Consider the following 18563-nt stretch of genomic DNA (forward strand, 5'->3'; position numbering starts at 1 on the left):
GAAATTCGCTAACAGTACCATTTTATAAGCTTTCCATGGAAAATCAATCAATTGTAGCTGGATAACATATATATATAAAAAACATACTGAACTGTTTTGTTTATATATCAAAGGAAGTATTTTCTTGTATTTTATGTTTACTTCAGAATGAATGCATTATGAAAATAACACACACAAATGTTCTATATGAATAGGATGATAATTTATTGTGATATTATGATATATAGGATCTTTTTAAGATTCTCATTAATACCACTACCTATAAGATTATAATTTACTATCTTATTAAAAAAAGTTAAGATGGTATCTGCCGATCTTTGGCTACAGTAATAAAATAACACCCAACGCATAACTATGAAAAAGACATGCAGATTAACACCTTTAGTAATAGATTACACCTGCAATGTGGACATCCTCTTTAAATTTTGTATCAAAAATCATCATAGAGCCGTGCCGACTTAAAATACGTGAGCTCAACTAATACAAAAGTTTACTTTGTTGAAATTATGTCATTCTTTTTAGAGCGTTTGAAGTCTGTTGTATTTTTTTTTTACAAAATATAAATTATAGCTAAACTAAGACAATAAAAAGTAAATGGTTTTCCATTCATTACATGCTACCTTTGTTTTATGTTAAAATAAAACTAAAAACTTTGAGTAATGTGTAAACACTTAAACCGGGTTTTCCTAGGCGTGGAATCGGCGAGCGGAGAGAGGAACGCGGAGAGCGGACTCCACTTGTCTTAGGCAATTTAATGTTACTGTTTTCCTAGAAGCGGAGCGGAATGGCATGTTAATTTCAATTCCGCTCTCCGCGTTCCTCTCTCCGATCTCCGCTTCCGCGCCTAGGAAAACCCAGCTTTACAATTACACAGCGAGCATGGACACTTAAACAGCCCTGACATAACATTTCACTAAAACCTCTGCTCTAGTTCTAGAACTCCAATGTTGTGGTGAAGAATAAATAAACCTACGCAAAATATATTAGTTATAGAAAATATTTATTACCAATATTTAATACATCAATACATCGTAATAATGTCATTAATAAAATATACAACGTCTTTTCTTACTTGTTGAAATTTGTCCATTTTGTAGCTTTTTTCGTTTCTTTCCTTGTTTGTTTGCCCTTTACCTATATTTTTTATTAATCATTAATTATTTGTTTTGTATTTGCATAGGAGTCATGTTTTTCTCAGCCCACTTAGTTATAGCTAATTGTTTTTTACAGTTTTTTTTCAAAACACATAGGTACTTTGTAAACACCTACAATTTCAATCGTGCTCTTTAGCTTTTTAGAGCTGCAAGATATTCTTACGTTTTATGCTAGCTAAAACTTTATTTTTTCGTCTAGCTAATTTCAGTTGCGATTTTAAGATTACTTATTCAGTTTGTATTTTTTAATTTATATCTGTTTTACTTTTACAGTCTTTGCAATTGATCAAATCGGGTATTCCATCGCGATTCATCTTTGTGCCAGTGCCACATTCTCCGGGATTTAACAAACAATAGTTCCATAGCAAACAGATCAAAATCATAAACAAACTATCAGTCAGTCACATATTATTTGACTTCAGAACACGTCTAACCACAGCTAACATTAAAACTGAACTACAGTACATACTTAGCGCATTGAATGCAAAAAAAACAAGCGGTTCAGTGCAGAAGCACTGGGCGAGGCAACCACGTGACATCAGGCGGTCGCCGACCCCCCACTACCTGGCGTGGCGGCTTCTGCCAAACATCAAAAGAGTGGTCTAGCCCTTACTAGCTGCTATCCCCGGCCCTGGGTGCAGGCAGGTGTTCTCTCGAAGTCTATGCCAATACTTTTAATACTTTCTTATTAAATGGCGACCATACAAAGTAGGTATTTTAAGCCAAGTATGAATGGAGATGAGTGTAGGATGAGTGGCGCGATCTTAAAAACTCGTGACCTCCTAGTAGCTGGATTACAGGACGACGCCACCCGTCAATGGCGTAGGAGTCGGTTGTGACTGAGGTATTGCTTCAGAAACACAATCTATTATACCTATTCAACGACCTCCTAACCTACCCCACACCTTCCTTCTTGTCACCTTCCGGGGTCCTCCCTCCTACGATCATTTTATACCGTGTTCCTTGCAGCCTTAGGGTTGCAGCCTAGACTGATTGGTACTTTACCTTGTTCATTTAACCTTGAAGGTTGAAACCCAGGGTCATTAGTGGTTCACCTTGTTCACTTAACCTTGTAGCCTTGCAACCTTGAAGGTTCAACTTCCGCCCCTTAAAAAAAACCTTGTAGTTTAATCTCCCAGCTACGAGGTGGGGGATAATCTTACATATATCATTTACTCAGCTGATTTTGTTCACAATCATTCTGTTCTTGTGATCTTTAGCGTCTACACGTTTCAAAAGTAAGTACTATAAACACTCATCCTTAAGTTAAGCGGTAAATTATGAAACTATGAAACAAAATTTCAGCAATCAGTATCATCATACATAAACCACAAGCTTCAAAACAATGGAATGTGTATTAGTCAATGGAAGGAAAAATATACACCTTTTTTTATAGTAAGTTTAACTCGTTTAATATTTGCATGAATTCGTTGTTGGGGGCTGGGGGTTCAATGTCAGGCTCTGATGTCAGGTCTATCGTTTCAATTTGCCTCAAATAAGATGCCAAACGATTGATCTCCCGCAGCTCCTTTTTCGGCGATTTCAAAATCCTCTCCAGCCTTCTTCCACATTCCTCCACTCTGACTCCTGTAAGTGATGGAATCTCTGTAACATGCACATTAAGTGGTTAGGTATTGGTTTTGGTTTTGTAAATAACATAGACCCCTCACCATTATATCCCCTCTTTCTCTCTTTGAGATTTTCTTAAACAGATTAAATCCACTGGATGTTGCAGTAAGACACAATGACTAAATCCACTCATATTTTGTTTATGTAGTTTGAATTGTATTTTTATTGTCTATTTCAACATGTTTATTGTAAATTAAAGAACAGTAAAAAAATTAACATTTTAGTAAATAACAGTCCATTTACAAAAGCCATGACTTCATATGGTGTGCCGGAAGCATTTTCATTTTTTGAGCCCAGTAATTTTATAATTGCAGCTTTTTTAAGAATCCACTTTCCACAAACAATTTTCTTTTTTTTTAACAGTTGATAATTACGACTTTTTTGGGAATTTCTGATACAAAGTTGATGTGGCGTAATAGATGTGGCCATATTTTACTGCTACGATCCCATTGTTGTGACGTTCCGTGTTTTAATGACAAAACATGACGCAACCAGAGAGCACATAATATTCGTAACGTAACTCGCAACAATGCTGGTCAACAGCTGAGGTGTTAAATATTATTATGAGTTTGTTATTGAACTTTATTGTAGATGTTTTCAATATTGATTGTTCATGTGTATGGAATTTATTGTTAATTAAATTAAGAATGAAGAGGGGATGTCTAACCAAAGAGAAATTGGCTTTACAACTTAATTTAACGTGGCAAAATTGAAAATGGAGATGATTTACAGGTAACACAAATAAGGTATATATTTTTATAGGTTAAGTAGAGTTCCAAATTAATAGTTTAGTTTTAAAATTATTGTATTATTTAGACACATTATAATGTGATTCAGTATAAAAACTAACCTCTTTACACTCGTATAAAATATGCTCTAGACTCAAGAGCATAGGGTGAAGACTATGACATTTTTTGTCTTGCCAACCCTTAAAATTCAGCCTTTGAAACTACATTATACAGCAGATAACCACATCTGAGAGTATTCGGAGTGTATATTTGCAGTTTTTACTATTTTGCGGTTTTATGTCTACACTATAATCTATATTTATAAAAAAGGAAATTTGTATGTATATATATTTGAACATTATAGACTCCGAAACCGCTCGACAGATTGTAATGAAACTTTCAGGCATTATTAAGCATTATTCAAGGATGGTTTGTGTGAAGTTTGATGCGGGTGTAGGGACATGACCCAGGCTGTAATCCTCTTAATCACGTTCGGTTGACCTGTCAGTTCTAGGTTGGTGTCGAACGCTTCCGCATCATACCGTGCATAGGCGAACTGTTCGCGGCAAATTGTTAGCTCTATCACTGTCGCTGTTAGAACGTATCGTTTGTAGGTTGAATTTAAATTTAATTTAACTGTCATAACCTAACCAAACTAACCAAACTTGCTGAAAATGGAGAATCAAATGAAGGTTTACTAATCAAAAAAAATAGTTCTGTTCATAAAATAAAATTACAAATGCCTAAAATTAAAATTTTTAATTTTTAAATTATGAAGTTAAACTTATCATAACCTAACCAAACCAACCAAACTTGCTGATAATGATAAAATCGAATAAAGGTTTATGAATCGAAAAATAGTTGACGAATTTTGCTGAAGTTTTTGGACGATTGCTATTTTATATGGGTGAAAGTGAAGGTCTGAGTGCAAAATTCGTCGAATAGAGCGATCAGACATGCCAAGAGCAACAGCTTGTCTACGCTCCGGGCGATGCGGGCTCGTTAGCACAGCTTGTCACACTCGCTCCACGTTCTCCGGCGTCCTCACTGACCTTGGACGGCCTGTAGGCCTACGTTTTGCAGTTGATCTTGTGGATCTAAAGGTATCCACCCACAATTTGATGGTGTTTCGGGATGGGATAGGTTCCCCACGAGCCACATTAAAATGCCTACGAAACTTACGTTGCGTATCAACAACAGAATCGCCACTTTTAAAATACGACTCAACGACAAACGCGCGATGTATACCGGTCCACTGCTCCATGGCGACTGAAATGGGGTCACTTGGCCTTGAGAATGAGCCGTTCCCCACCACCCCCCTCCACTCGGCTGCCGGACTGTACTCACTTGAAAACCGTCAGATATTTCTGCCGCTCCCTGTATCATGGGAATTGTACATATGTAGACCTATGTTTAACGTCCTATTTTTTAACGTCTCCTACAAATTAAACACCTAGAGCAATGCTCAGTCCCCTGGTACTATATCCAACAGAGAAGTACTGTGACATACATTTAATGTATGGAGCTGTATTTGGTAACGCCATTGACTTTTTTATTTGGGGACGAATGGATGACATTGCTTACAAAACTCCAGTGGTTGATGAAATAAGACCCTGTAGCTTGTATTGCTGAGGCAGCTGGAGTAATCCAAGACAATCACAAAGTTTTTCCCAAAGCAAGGCAATCGCTTAGAAATCGCTCAGAAAGTGGGGTGTTGAAGTTCAAGGATGTATCTTTAAACCCATTTTATAAGATTGTGACTTTCCCTCGAAAAATCTACTAGGTTTTATCTTAACATATTAATCTGAGTTACAATTAAGATAAATCATAGGCTATGTATTTTAAATAGTTTCAACAGACTAAAGACTACAGTAAATTAAATTTTTAAACGTTTTTGATAAAAATCAACAAATAATCAAACGTTATTTTATGGAGTTAAATTAGTAACAATTATGAAAAGTTGTTAATAAGGTGCTGGAAGACATTATGGTCGAGTGCCGTGGTTTGTGGTCTCATGCTCCGCGCCGGCCTCCAAACCAGTCGTATGGAATATGACAGGACTTGTTAAAATCGCTATGACTTGCTTGTTGTTTATCAGATTTTAATAAATTGGTGTTGTTGAGTTTGTAATGAAATTGTTGATAAAATTTGCATTAAAAAAATTTTTGTCATTATGTCAACTTTTCTGGATTAATAAATTTAACTTTTTGACCTCTGGGGACCTCAAAACGAAAAAGTAAATCGGTCCCGGGCTAGGTCTTACCATGATAGCAACGGTAATAGCTTATTCCTTAAATGGGAAATTCGTTAAAAGCATACTCTGAAAATAGTAATACTGTATGATATGTTAAACTTACTAGCAGCATATCGAGTACCAGTCCTCATTGTAGATGGTTAACGAGCAGCAGATGTGCTTTGTCAACATGCATATTGATCGTTGGAGAGCTAATGACAGAAAGACAGTAAGATATTGTGGATCAAGCAGAGTGGAAGAACTATACATAGTGAAGGTATTGAGATAGTCAAGTTTTTTTTCCTACAGTCATCTGACAAAGTTGGCTTCCTTGTACTGTTTATAGTACAGAAAGCTGCTAATTGCTGCATATACTTTGTCGTACGGTTTATACTTTGGCACACATCAGGATTCCAACGAAACAACACAAAACAGCGTGGTTTTATTATGCACGTAATCCGTGTACGCTTGGAAATAGGCTGGCAACACTTAAAGATAATAATACTATGAGCAGCTGATTGACTATTACAGTAGAACCTTAATCACTCGAACCTCAATATCTCGAGTTCCTTAATATCTAGATTTTTTTGAAATCCACATTAATCATAATTTTAAAAGTACCTTTATAAGTCGAAGTTTCTAAATATTTAACCTCAATAAGTCAAATTTTAACAACTGTTGAACAGTAACATTCTACCTCTGTATCTCAAATTTTCCCGTCGTCAAGCCTCAGTAACTCGAAGTTTACCTTTAATTCGAAGTTTTGCCTAAACAGTGCAAGTCACTTGTGTCTTGATTCCTGCCGAGACGTTAAAATCCAACTTCCTGTGTTTGCTTCCTGTGTCTGTTTGGCTAGGTACTGTAGTCAGGGTAGTTTGCCCGTGTAGTTGTAGTTTGCTCGTTTTGCCAAAATATATTTAGTACTTAAACTACATTATGTTGTATTTTGTTTAGTATTTTAATCACATTAGTATTTTCCCTTTAAATATTACTCTCTACATACTTTTTGTATGTACAGTATTGTACCTATTCAGTATTTTTTTTTTTTGTTAGAGTAGCTTGTTTTTACAGTACATATAAAGAGTTTGACTAACGTTTGCTTTAAACAGAAATTATACACAGTAAATGTAGTTCCAAGTATGGATGATATATACTGTATTATTGTTTTGTATTTTGTACAGTATTCAAACTAATTCTTTTTTGTTATTTAACATGTTTTTTTCTGTACTTTATCAAACTTATTGCCAAATAATAAATACATTACTTTATGTGCATTATAATTGTTTTATTTTGCTTCCAACCAAAGTTACTCTTTAGTATGCATAAATACACTTTGAGTTTGATTTATAAAGGTTTGACACGTAAAAGTCGAGTTATAAAGGTCGTGACGTAACATCACTGTCAGACCCAAATACCTTAGTATCTCGAACCTTTTCATATGGAACCTTCATAACTCGAACCTCACTAACTTGAAAAACTTGATAACTCGAATTTTTATCATAACCCCTTCAGATTCGAGATATTGAGGTCCTACTGTATAACTACGATTTAACCTGTCATTTTGTGTATATAGTTTCGGTATTTCTGAACTTTCTGGACTTTTCTTTTAAACGTTTTTAAAACAATCCTACAATCTTAACAAACAAGAAAATACCTTTAAAGCTTTTTTTAGGCGCGGAAACCACTTCAGATTACAAAAACATATGGAACTATTTTCTCAAGTCGCGGAGCACATTGCTTGCTGAGGAAAAAATAGCGGAGTGATACGGACCGGTGACTACATTCTCTAGGGCACCTATTTGTGTTGCCAGGTGAACCTAAAAACGTGTTGTGTTTGTTTGAAAGACTAATTATTTATATGCTTTATAGTGACTGTAGGGAAAATATAATGTGTAACACGAGTGCAAAAGGCCTTTGCTGCACTCGAGATCATTCGTGTGCAGCAAAGTGCCACTTTGCTCACTAGTTACACAAATAACTATTGTGTATTTAAATGTGTAAAACTAGAAAACATAATATAAGCCAGGTTGTAAAACTAACATACCTATTATATTTGAGACACCTCTTTCATGTGTGATAAATAGTCTGATAAAGATGAATCAGCTCAAATCTTCTATCAGTTTCTTCATCAATATTGGTAACATGTCCTACATACATGAAGGAAAACATGATTTCATATAAGCTACATGTAAAATTACTTCTACGCTGGGATATTTGTAGGACAAAAGCATGTTGACAATAAGAATTTTTAAGACTATTTTTTGTTTAAAATCTAGTTCCACTTGAAAAGTTTAAAATCTCTTCTTAAAAATCATCAGCTTCTTCCAGTCTTTCACTTGCCTATCAACACTATGGGAATGATTATTAGGGATATTTTTTTACTCAAAAATATCACTGCATTGATTTTCCTATTGATTTCTACTAACTGAGCCACTGACAAATTTCCTTCAAACCCCATATCTCAAGACAAAGTCAGACATTTTTTTCTACCCAGTCAAAAATTTACTCAATCTAAAGCAAATTTATCAGTGGATAAAAATATTTGTCGGATGACATTTTTAAACTACAGTAGGCGCTTGCTAATCCAGCAGGCTTAGGACTTTGAAGATTTCAGATTATCAAAAGTGCCGAATTATTGAACTTCTTCTAAAAACCTCCGTTATTGTGAGACCAGCAGGAATACCGCTAAATAAAGATTTCAACTGACATCTGCTGATCGCTCCCATCATCTGAACGATCACTTACAACGTCTAAACAATCGCTACCAAAGTTTGAATGTTCGCTACCGACATCTGCCGATTGCAATAAAATGACTTAAAACACCATAAAAAATGTTTATGACCTTTAGACCGATGCTGGATTAATGAAAGGTTCAGACTATTGGATGCCAAATTGGCGGGCCTTTACTATATAATGATTACCCCGTAGAGTAACTTTATCTAAAATATCTATAAATAAATCTATCTTACTGTAGACATACAAAAAATATGTATTGAAAATATTGAGCATACGTCAAACAGGCGCTCGCCTGAAGCCCCGCGCGCTATCAAATCAGCGAGCGCAATTGGCATTAAAATATTTCTGTCTGACGAATCACAAAAGAACAGCAGAGATTGTGCTGTGTTACCCCGAGAGTGGACATAGTTCACTGAAACACCCAAGGGTAGCAGCACTGACTGAATCCGTAGCCAGTGTCTTTGTAATGTGGCTCGAAGAGAGAAAATCCCCGAAACCGGGACAAAAGCATTGCCAGACAGGATTTTACGGGAAATTTTAGTACCAACCTACACCAAAATAAAGCTCACATTCTTAGCCACAGGTTGGCCACGATTATAACGTTCCCCGTCAATAGCTGAGCTCACACTGACAAGCAAACAGCACACTAACTTATACACGTCATGGCACTGTCACAATATAACCCCCGCTCCAAGCACTCTGGTGGCGGGAGCTGGAAACAACAATTGCACAAAGGTCTAAAAATAACTTCCCCAGGAGCGACAAATGCAGCTAGCACATTGCTCGACTGCTGGCCTCACACTGGTCCATTTTGCCAACAGTGACACAGCGTTGTATTTTTACAAGGCTAGCTCCTGGCACTCAATATGCACATTGTAAAAATACAACGCCCGCAGCAAATGTGTTAAATAGTTCTAACACATATTAGTGCATTGTCCAAAATCAATCATAAATTGCCAGTGTGAAAAAGACAAGCAGAGTATTTACAAAGTTGATACTTAAGGTAACTAAGTTTTGTTTCCCTTGTAGCAAGGGAGGAAACTTTGGCCTTGGCATATGCAAAACAGGTGCGCGGTGCTAGGCCGCTATCGTGACTCATACGCTTGACGCTAGTCGCCAGTACGACGTTTACGGCACAACAGAAGACACAGATTGCAATCTGTCGTTCGCATAGTTTATATCCGTTGCTAAATTTAAATATACTTGATGATAAAGAAACTTGAAGCTGGTTTAATGAGTTTTGTAGCACCGAAGAGTTTTGAAAAGACATTCACCTGGCTGGCTAAAAACAAGTGATGACATAGTCGAACAAATCCGACAATTCTACATCAGAAGCCCAATAAAATCGATTGCCCGACAAAGTCTTCAGTTGAACAAACCTAAATTGGTCACTTGATGATTTTATCTATAAAAGATAGAGTCTTTGTGCCGAAAAAGATTCAGTTAAGACATCAGATAAACCCTCCGATTGCCTTAAGCGTACAGACTTTGCCAGTTTTACGCTCATATAAGATTGATGAAAATCTAAATTTTATTAAACCATTCTGAATTGTATCAAAGAATGAGAAAAAAAAAATTATTCTTTTCCCTTCAATTTGAAGTTTAAATAATTTAATTAGGTATCTTGAAGAGTCCCCGAGTAACGACCGTTTGAAATCCCGACATTCTTTTAAAAACACCCTGTATATATATATACACCTAAATAAAAATTTGAACGAATGGTGTTTTTGGCCTCTGGGGACATCAAAATGAAAAAGTAAATTGGTCCCGGGTCTAGGTCTTACCGTGCCACCTAGGAGGATCAAACATTAAGGAGAGGGCACGATCGAGTTTCGTTGAAGCCAGCCAACCGACCGTGCGCCGTATCGCAGTGGGAGGGGAGCATTGAGTTCAGAAACATACATAATAACATTTAACCTAACCAGCAACGAAACACACCAACCAATTAGGACCGTTAATTTCATATTAGATATTTAGTTACTGAAATGGTCGTCATGTATTTAAAAGATTTATTTCAAACTACATCATGCGCACAATATTAAGAACTTAAATTAGAATCGCAATATTAGAAACCTAACTAAGAGGACGAATGTATTCATGTATGAATAGTAAATTTAAAGATAACCTATTAATATGTTTTTAATTTTAATCAAACATAACGGTTGAAGGAGGAATGTTTTAAAAAGGTTTAAATACCTGCTATTAAGCAATCCATTTAATTGCAGTTGCAACTAGTTTCGACTCCTATGTGGAGTCATCATCAGGCGGTACAAGGACTTCTTCTTTCTTCATATGAAGAGCGTCATATTTAACAAGTAAAAATAAATAAACATTTACACACGACACAAAACACGTTACGGACACGAAACATTTACTGATCAGTTACGACAACAGACGACGCTAACCCGACGGAGTTTAAGTCCAGACTGGACTCCACATAGGAGTCGAAACTAGTTGCAACTGCAATTAAATGGATTGCTTAATAGCAGGTATTTAAACCTTTTTAATATTATTTGGCAATCCGGAGGCTACATCCACAATGAAGGAATGTTTTATTTTTGCCCTGCTAATATTGGGTTAGTATTGATTATACCATTATAACCCAATACTCAAATCATAAAGTAATATAAGTATTTAAACATATTTTTGCATAAAAAGAAATCAAACTATAACATAACATGATACGTACGCACTGTGGCGTCAGAGGATGTGAGAACTGTAAGATTTCACTTTTTACTCTAAGTTTATTTCATATTTCTTAACATAAGCCTTTTAAAATATGGCTTAACATGATATAAAATAATTGAAATTTTATGGGCAAGAAGATGTTTTACTTTTTATATTCGTAATTTGATTTGAACGGCTGTGAGTGTAATAAAAGCGAACACCACTTTGAATTTTTTCTTGACTTTGGCTATTTCAAATTACTTCCCTATAGGGAAATTCGCTAAAAAGGATACGAATATTGTAGATACGTATGCAGCGACTACCTCTGAAGTCAGCCAATTTACCACGTATCTGAATTGTATTTCCTTGGCCAAAAGGAGGCTTATCAAGCTCCTTAAGAATCTGTGTTTTCAACCACTGTTCTGCCTGCAAGAGGATTAAAATAATATGATTTACTATAGAGTTAAAACAGACACATTGTATAAAAGGTTGAGGATTAAAGTGTTGGTACAAACAAAGTGAAATAACACCTACAGTAGACTCCCTCTTATCCGGACATCTTTTAACCGGACATCGGTTTAACCGGACTACAGTCGGCGGAAATGACATCTCTTTAAACGGACAATTTTTATCAGTACAACCGGACTATATCGGCAGGAAGTGGGCAGTATTGAAACGTCTGTTCTCGTGGGAAAGATTTGAGACCAGTGATCACGTGTCTTACAAGTCTTAATACAATGCTCTCCTAAATTTAAGTTGAATATCACAGTAAACAGTCCGTTTTAACGAGTTTTTGGGGACGTCGGTTTAACCGCAAAACCCGTTATCTTGACTGGCCTCGGTCCCGAGGAGTCCGGATAAGAGAGAGTCTACTGTATTTCAAATACAAAAAATAATTATTTCAAATAGACTACAAAAAATAATTCTATTAAGAAGTTTCAGTGAGACGTGAAACACATGGGACTACTGAAGCCAAACTAAGGGAGAACTTCATCATTTGAAAAAATGAACGGCATTCTAACCCAGAGTTTCCAACTACATTTTCTGGAAGAACCCACATAATGTTTTTACCAAAACTATTCCTGTTTTATCTCCTTTCACTTATAATTATACCCTTAACACATTAAGTGCCACGCTACTTTTTAGCCAGATTAAAAATTCAATTTTGACCAAAAATAAAATTTGTACCAATAAAAAAAATTTTTTTTTTAAAAGTGAAAATTTTTAGCAAAATATCGCTAGAAAAATCAGTGCCGGTCCGATCGGACCGCAGGTAATTTTTCGGTATTTTAGGGTATTTTACTATGCGCGGTTGGCAGAAACGTCATTTCCCGCCAAATCTGGTTACAACATATGGTTTCGTACACGTCTCTGTGCTGTACACATCATTCCCCACCCCTCCTACCCTTCATCCCCTTGACTACCTTGACTACGGGACATTCACTCAGTTCTTGCTATCTATGGCGTAAGTTTGTTTACTTGTGAGTGACTCAGTGATATTATAGTTTAGTTTATAGTTTTCACTATGAGTGATCTTTCTGATAGTGAGATAGACAGAGCATTGAACTTCCCAATGTCCAGTGAGATGGATATTAGTGAAGGTTGTTCCATTGGTGGAGAAAGCGAGGGCGGCCTAACTGACGACAACGAGGACGACCCAGACTTTGCGCACAGTGATTCTTTGGGCAGTGTGGGCTCTGATTACGATCAGGTAATGGATTTAGAAGATTTAGATGAAAATTTGAATGACAGTGAAAATGTCCAAGTGGAAAATGAGAGTATGAATGATGTAAACAATGATGGTGTGAATGGAGAAGTTGTTGAAAATGTGAACAACATTGAGAATGTTTAAGTTAAAAATGATAATGTAAATGACATAAATAATGCTATTGTAAATGAAGAAGAGGTTGAAAATGCAGAAAATAATTTTGTCTATGTAACGTTGAGCGAGAGATACAGAAAGTAAAAAAATAAGGCGGACAAGGCTAAGATGAAAAAGGAGGAGGATGATAAATGGCAGTTGCCAAAGGGAAACCAGCAGAATATTATCTTTGATGGGAGCTCAACATTTAATTTTGATTTGCCAAATAATGCTGAACCAATTGATTTTTTTTCTCAATACCTGACAGACGATATTCTCCATCAAATGGTTATTGAGACCAACAGAAACGCGGCCCAAGTTCTGCAAAGAATAAGACTTAATCGTAGCAGTAGGCTTAGGAAGTAGCAACCGACAATCTTCGAGGAAATGAAAAAATGTTTGGGTCTCTTGTTGTACATGGGCTTAGTCCCAAAGCCTAGGTTTAGTGATTATTGGTCGAGAAAGATCGTGTATAAAAACCAAGTGGCAAGCCGAGTCATGGCTCGGAACAGGTTTCAACTTTTAATGAGTTTTTGGCATTTTAATGACAATGATAACCTGGAGAGGGATGGGCGCTTGGGTAAGATTTTACCCCTAATATCTCATTTGAACAAATGTTTCAAGCGCAAAAAAGTACGTGGCGAAGATTTGGTCGTTGACCAGTCAATGATTCCTTTTAGAGGACGTCTGCTGTTTAGGCAGTACCTTCCCAACAAAACCCATAAATATGGGATAAGAGTGTTCAAAATCTTCGACACATCTGGTTACACTTTGAAAATAAAAGTGTATATGGGGAGAGGAACTGGTGTAGATGACGGTTCAACCTTAGCCACATCAGTTGTGATGGAACTAATGAAGGTTTATTTGGACTAGGGACATACGTTGTACGTGGACAATTTTTACACTTCCCTTGATTTGGCAAACATTTTGTTAGCAAGGAATACCCACCTGGTGGGAACAGTGCTTTCAAACCGTGCTTGGTTCCCTAAAAAAAAAAAAAAACAATCCCTGCAAATCAATCTTTAGAACCAGGGCAAATGAGCTGTTTGGAATACCCCAACGGCGTGGTGTTCACAAGATGGGTAGACAAGAGGGAAGTTCGAGTCATGTCGACGAAACACCCTGTAGGACTTTCTAAAACTCGGAAGAGAACCAGAAACAATGAGCCTATTCTGAAGCCCACTTGTGTTGTGGAATATAACAAGGCGAAAATGGGTATTGATTTGTCGGACCAGATGGCTTTCTACAGAACAGCAGTGCGTAAATCGATGTGCTGGTACCACAAATTAGCCGAAGAAATCCTTTTGGGAACAGCTGTGGTAAACGCTTGGCTGGCCTACAAGGAAAACGAAGCTGCTAACGGACAAAACAGGCGAAAACCTGGAACCTCTATTACCACATTCAAGGAAAAGCTTGTGTATTCTCTCCTTGATATCCAAGAAGTAACTGTAGAACCCGTGAATGCACCCAATGGTCACCATTACCTCTCTGAAACAGCCAAATTCACTGGAGAAGGAAAAAAACGGAGAAGATCTAGGAAGTACTGCAAAGTATGTTATCAACGAGTTGCAAATGAACATGGACGCCAAGTAGCAAAGAAAATGACGAAAGTTACGTTATGTGAAATGTGCCCAGAAAAGCCATTTTTGTGCAAAGACTGTTTCAGAAACCTCCATGGATAAATCACAAAGGACAGCAGAAATGTATATTATTATTTACTAACACATTTTTTATTATACATTTATAAATTACATTGCTTTTATGAATTTTAAAAAGCAGTATATTTCAAAACAAGTACTTTTTACTTTTACTTAAAACATTTTTAAACTTTTAGACTTTTACTAACTTTTTATTCTCATACACTTTTGTATTTTCCACGGCATTGCCCATGAATTTAAATCTTGTATTTTCGTTATAACATAGTTAAAAATGTTCTGTCAATAAATTTTTATAAAAATAAAATGTTTTTTTTCAATCTCACCCAAAAATAACAAATAGTATGTGATTTAATTATTGTGGAAAGAGGTCAAATAACAATTACTTTCTTGGCTTTAGTAAATTATTACTATTAGTGGTGTATTTGCAGTCTATTACAACAACTTATATCAAATCAAATGTACAACAGTTACGTGAAGTCAAACTTTTAGACCAAATTTACAAGACTCTACAGAATGCTGTGGCAGCAATACAGTAGAGTCCCGCAAACTCGGCACTCGATAACCCGGCAGTCTGGATAACTCGGCCATCACCTGGCTCAGAAAATTAGTGATTTTTTGAGTCCGAGTTAATCATGGACTCAAGCCAGCTTAAGTCAAATTATTCTAAACTGGTACTAAGGATTTGTGGTACTTTATCTGATGACTTAATACTGACTTGTAATATAAATATAAATAAAAAAAGGCGGTTAAAAAGCTTAGAAACTGTATTGCTCTTATTTTTAAGGAAAGAAAATAAAAGAAACGTCTTATAACACTTAAAACATATATTTACGCTTATATTGTTAAGACGGTAAATATACAAAAAAGATGGTAAGTGGTCTTATTTTTAACCCTAGTTCCCGATAACCCGGCATTTCACAAACTCGGCACCCTTTCAGTCCACATTACGCCGAGTTTGCGGGACTCTACTGTACAAGGCTACGGCAACGCCATCTGTGAGGCACGGGATGTACTTTACCGATTAAGTTCATCAGATTGCTGCTAGTAGTCCACCAGTGAACTCTAGCGGCGATTTGGTGAAACACTGCAAAACCCTGGCGCCGCCCCCTCCGCCCGGCCTACCTGTGCCGGTCCGATCGGGGCGGCGTGGCACTTAACGTGTTAAACCAAATATGCCATTGGTATAGTTGGTTTCTCATAATTTTATTGAAAATTATTAGATAATCTATCTAAGATTTTAAGACCTTACAGCTATTTATACTAGTATTAATTTTCAACAAAAACTATGACCGTTTTACAACAAATTTTACAACGGGTTGGCTAATGGTAACAGATAATAGTGAAATTAAGTTTTAGAATAGAAAATTTCAAATGTTTTTATGAAGTTACAGGTTTTATTCGGTACAATTTTGGTAGAAATAGCATGAACAATGGCTCGTAAAATGTAGGCCTAATAATATGTAGGCCTATACTTTAAGCACTTGTACAATATGTTTTTAACCACTATTTACTAATTTAAGTCTTAGTTCATGGATTGGTCAAAATATGTCTAAAGGATGTGATTAAATCTCTTAAACCTCCCCTGATAACACAGAATATTACTTACTAGGAAGTATGGCTATAGTCAAGAACAAAGTAGCTCAAATGTAAACACAATAAAACCCCAATGAATCAAAATAAAGGGGCGAGGCCATTTTGGAAATTATCTATTTTTACTTTTACCAAACTTTACATACCTCAGGCTTATTTTCACAAATGTAAGAAGTGGAAGTTTCCATGAAAATTGAAGGTACTGTTGATGTATCTTGATTGGTACTTTCAATAACACTAAGTTCAGTTGTTTCCATCAGTTTAAACAACTTTTCTGTGGTTGCTCTGCGTCGGTTGTCATACCAACAATCTATTTCTCCGGTTCCATCATCAACTAAATGGTTTGACATAAATTTGAACTATATGATTTACAGTTAAGGAGAGTGCTTACTGTCTTAAAAATTACTAGACAATTTTGAAATTAAATTTCTCAAATTTCTTATTCAAACTGGGGCACATTATTAACATCCATAGCATCAGGACATGTAGGCTTACAGTGCATAAATCACTCATTGGCTGAATAAGATAAAAACAACTTTAGATGATTTAGTACAGAAACAGGTCACTTTACAAGCCAGTTGGTTATAGTAAAGAAAAATACTATTATTAAGAGAAAAAACTATCTGGCATTTAAATGTCCCCATGCAGTGATGGCCTAGAGGCAGTGGCTAACCTGAACAGTAAACTAGTATTCTCCAACTTACTAAGTTAGGCCTACCACAACTATTCCAATGGCCTTTTCCATTGAAGAACTTGTTTCAAGACATCAGAAACATTGCAACACTTAAGCTTAAGTTTTCTATGATCTAAAGCTCTTTATTCACTGGATTTAAAATAATATCTAAATGAAACAGTTATACCCTTACCTGTATAAGAAACACCATAGTTGTTGCTTTGTACTGCAACTATTACTCCATATATATCTACTATATTGATCTTAATGCCATGATAACAATAAAATTCATCTTCCCATTTTTGTACAGTGATGAGATCCTTTATCCACAGTTTTAATTCACAATGCTTTTCTCCATTTCCAATCTTCATTGATTCTTTAGTAATGTCATCCTCTGAATCTATCTTTTCTTTCTTTTTAGAGCTAATGTAATAACCTGATTTATTAAGTGCTTGAAACATCCTGCAAAAGTAAAATAGCTTATTCCCTATATGGGAAATTCGCTAAAAGCACCTTTGAAATTTAAATACCCAAGTTAAGGTACAAAGCCACAAAACTAAACCACCCATAACGAAAGTACCCATAAGGTAAAGTTATGTGAGCCACAAAACTTAAAATGATATACATTTTACAGTAGAACCTCGCTAATTCGAATTTCAGAGGGGGAATTCACAAGCTGCGCTGTCTGGCTTGTTTACATGCAGAGCTATTGAAAAAGCCTCGGAAATAGTTTACTCTGAAGGTGACAATAAAAGGCAGATTTTCCTAGTCGCTCCAAATCAAAACATAATATTCTCTATTGTTTAGGTGAAGTGGTAGAATATTATGGTTATCATAGTGGTACCATAATGGTAAATACTATAGTATACCGTACATTTTATTAAAGTAAACAATTTTTTTCAAATGTGTCCTCCCCCATTGCAAACGTAAAGCTTGAGTAGGTATAACTGTAATAAGTATTTTATACTAATATGCCAACCCCATACGAAGAGCGGGTACTCTGCTCGTATATATATACAGGGTGAATAAAAAGTCAAGACCCCCCCCTCTAATATTTTTCCAAGTAAATATACAGAGATATCCTTTTGGCGGTCAAGCAATCTTAGCAGGAAGTTTCATTTTATCATTTTGAAATTTTTGAGTGCCCCCCCAAAAGGGGGGATTTGGGGGGCAACTCAAATATTTTAAATGTAAACCCCCTTCAAGTGACACCTCATTTTGAAGAGTTTACAAAAACTTAAAGAATGGAGAAAACTAGAGGTCGCTATCTCTTCTCTTTCCAAAATGGTAGCCCGTCAAATGTTGTGGAAAATCAACGGTAAAATTGTTAATATTGGCTGTGTCCCTTGAAGGGGGTTTCTATTGAAACATTTTTAGTTGTCCCCCGAATCCCCCCTTTTGGGGGACACTCAAAAATTTTAAAGGTAAACCCCCTTCAAGTGAAACCTTATTTTGAAGTGTTTACAAAAACTTAAAGAATGGTGAAAACCAGAGCTCGCTATCTCTTCTCTATCCAAAATGGCAGCCAATATTAACAATTTTACCGTTGATTTTCCACAACATTTGACGGGCTACCATTTTGGATAGAGAAGAGATAGCGACCTCTAGTTTTCACCATTCTTTAAGTTTTTGTA

The 18563-nt window shown here is 36.0% G+C and overlaps 1 protein-coding gene across 1 annotated transcript in view; it reads right to left on the reverse strand.

Annotated features, from left to right (window-relative positions):
• Window positions 1-2559: 2559 nt before the first annotated feature.
• The window catches only part of LOC128987104 (uncharacterized), a 33606-nt gene continuing 17602 nt past the window's right edge, over window positions 2560-18563 (reverse strand). Inside the window, exons 2-7 of the mRNA XM_054407803.1 lie at window positions 17123-17391; window positions 16403-16590; window positions 11441-11573; window positions 7789-7891; window positions 5869-5956; window positions 2560-2759 (exon numbers count right to left, since the gene is read on the reverse strand). Of these exons, the coding sequence (XP_054263778.1) occupies window positions 7812-7891; window positions 11441-11573; window positions 16403-16590; window positions 17123-17390 (669 nt within the window). The 5' untranslated portion in view covers window position 17391 and the 3' untranslated portion in view covers window positions 2560-2759; window positions 5869-5956; window positions 7789-7811. The remainder of the gene's footprint in view (window positions 2760-5868; window positions 5957-7788; window positions 7892-11440; window positions 11574-16402; window positions 16591-17122; window positions 17392-18563) is intronic.

Source organism: Macrosteles quadrilineatus, unplaced genomic scaffold, assembly GCF_028750875.1.
Source record: "Macrosteles quadrilineatus isolate MER2022 unplaced genomic scaffold, UCM_ALF_1.0 Scaffold_2__2_contigs__length_208266976, whole genome shotgun sequence".
Lineage (NCBI taxonomy): Eukaryota > Metazoa > Arthropoda > Insecta > Hemiptera > Cicadellidae > Macrosteles > Macrosteles quadrilineatus.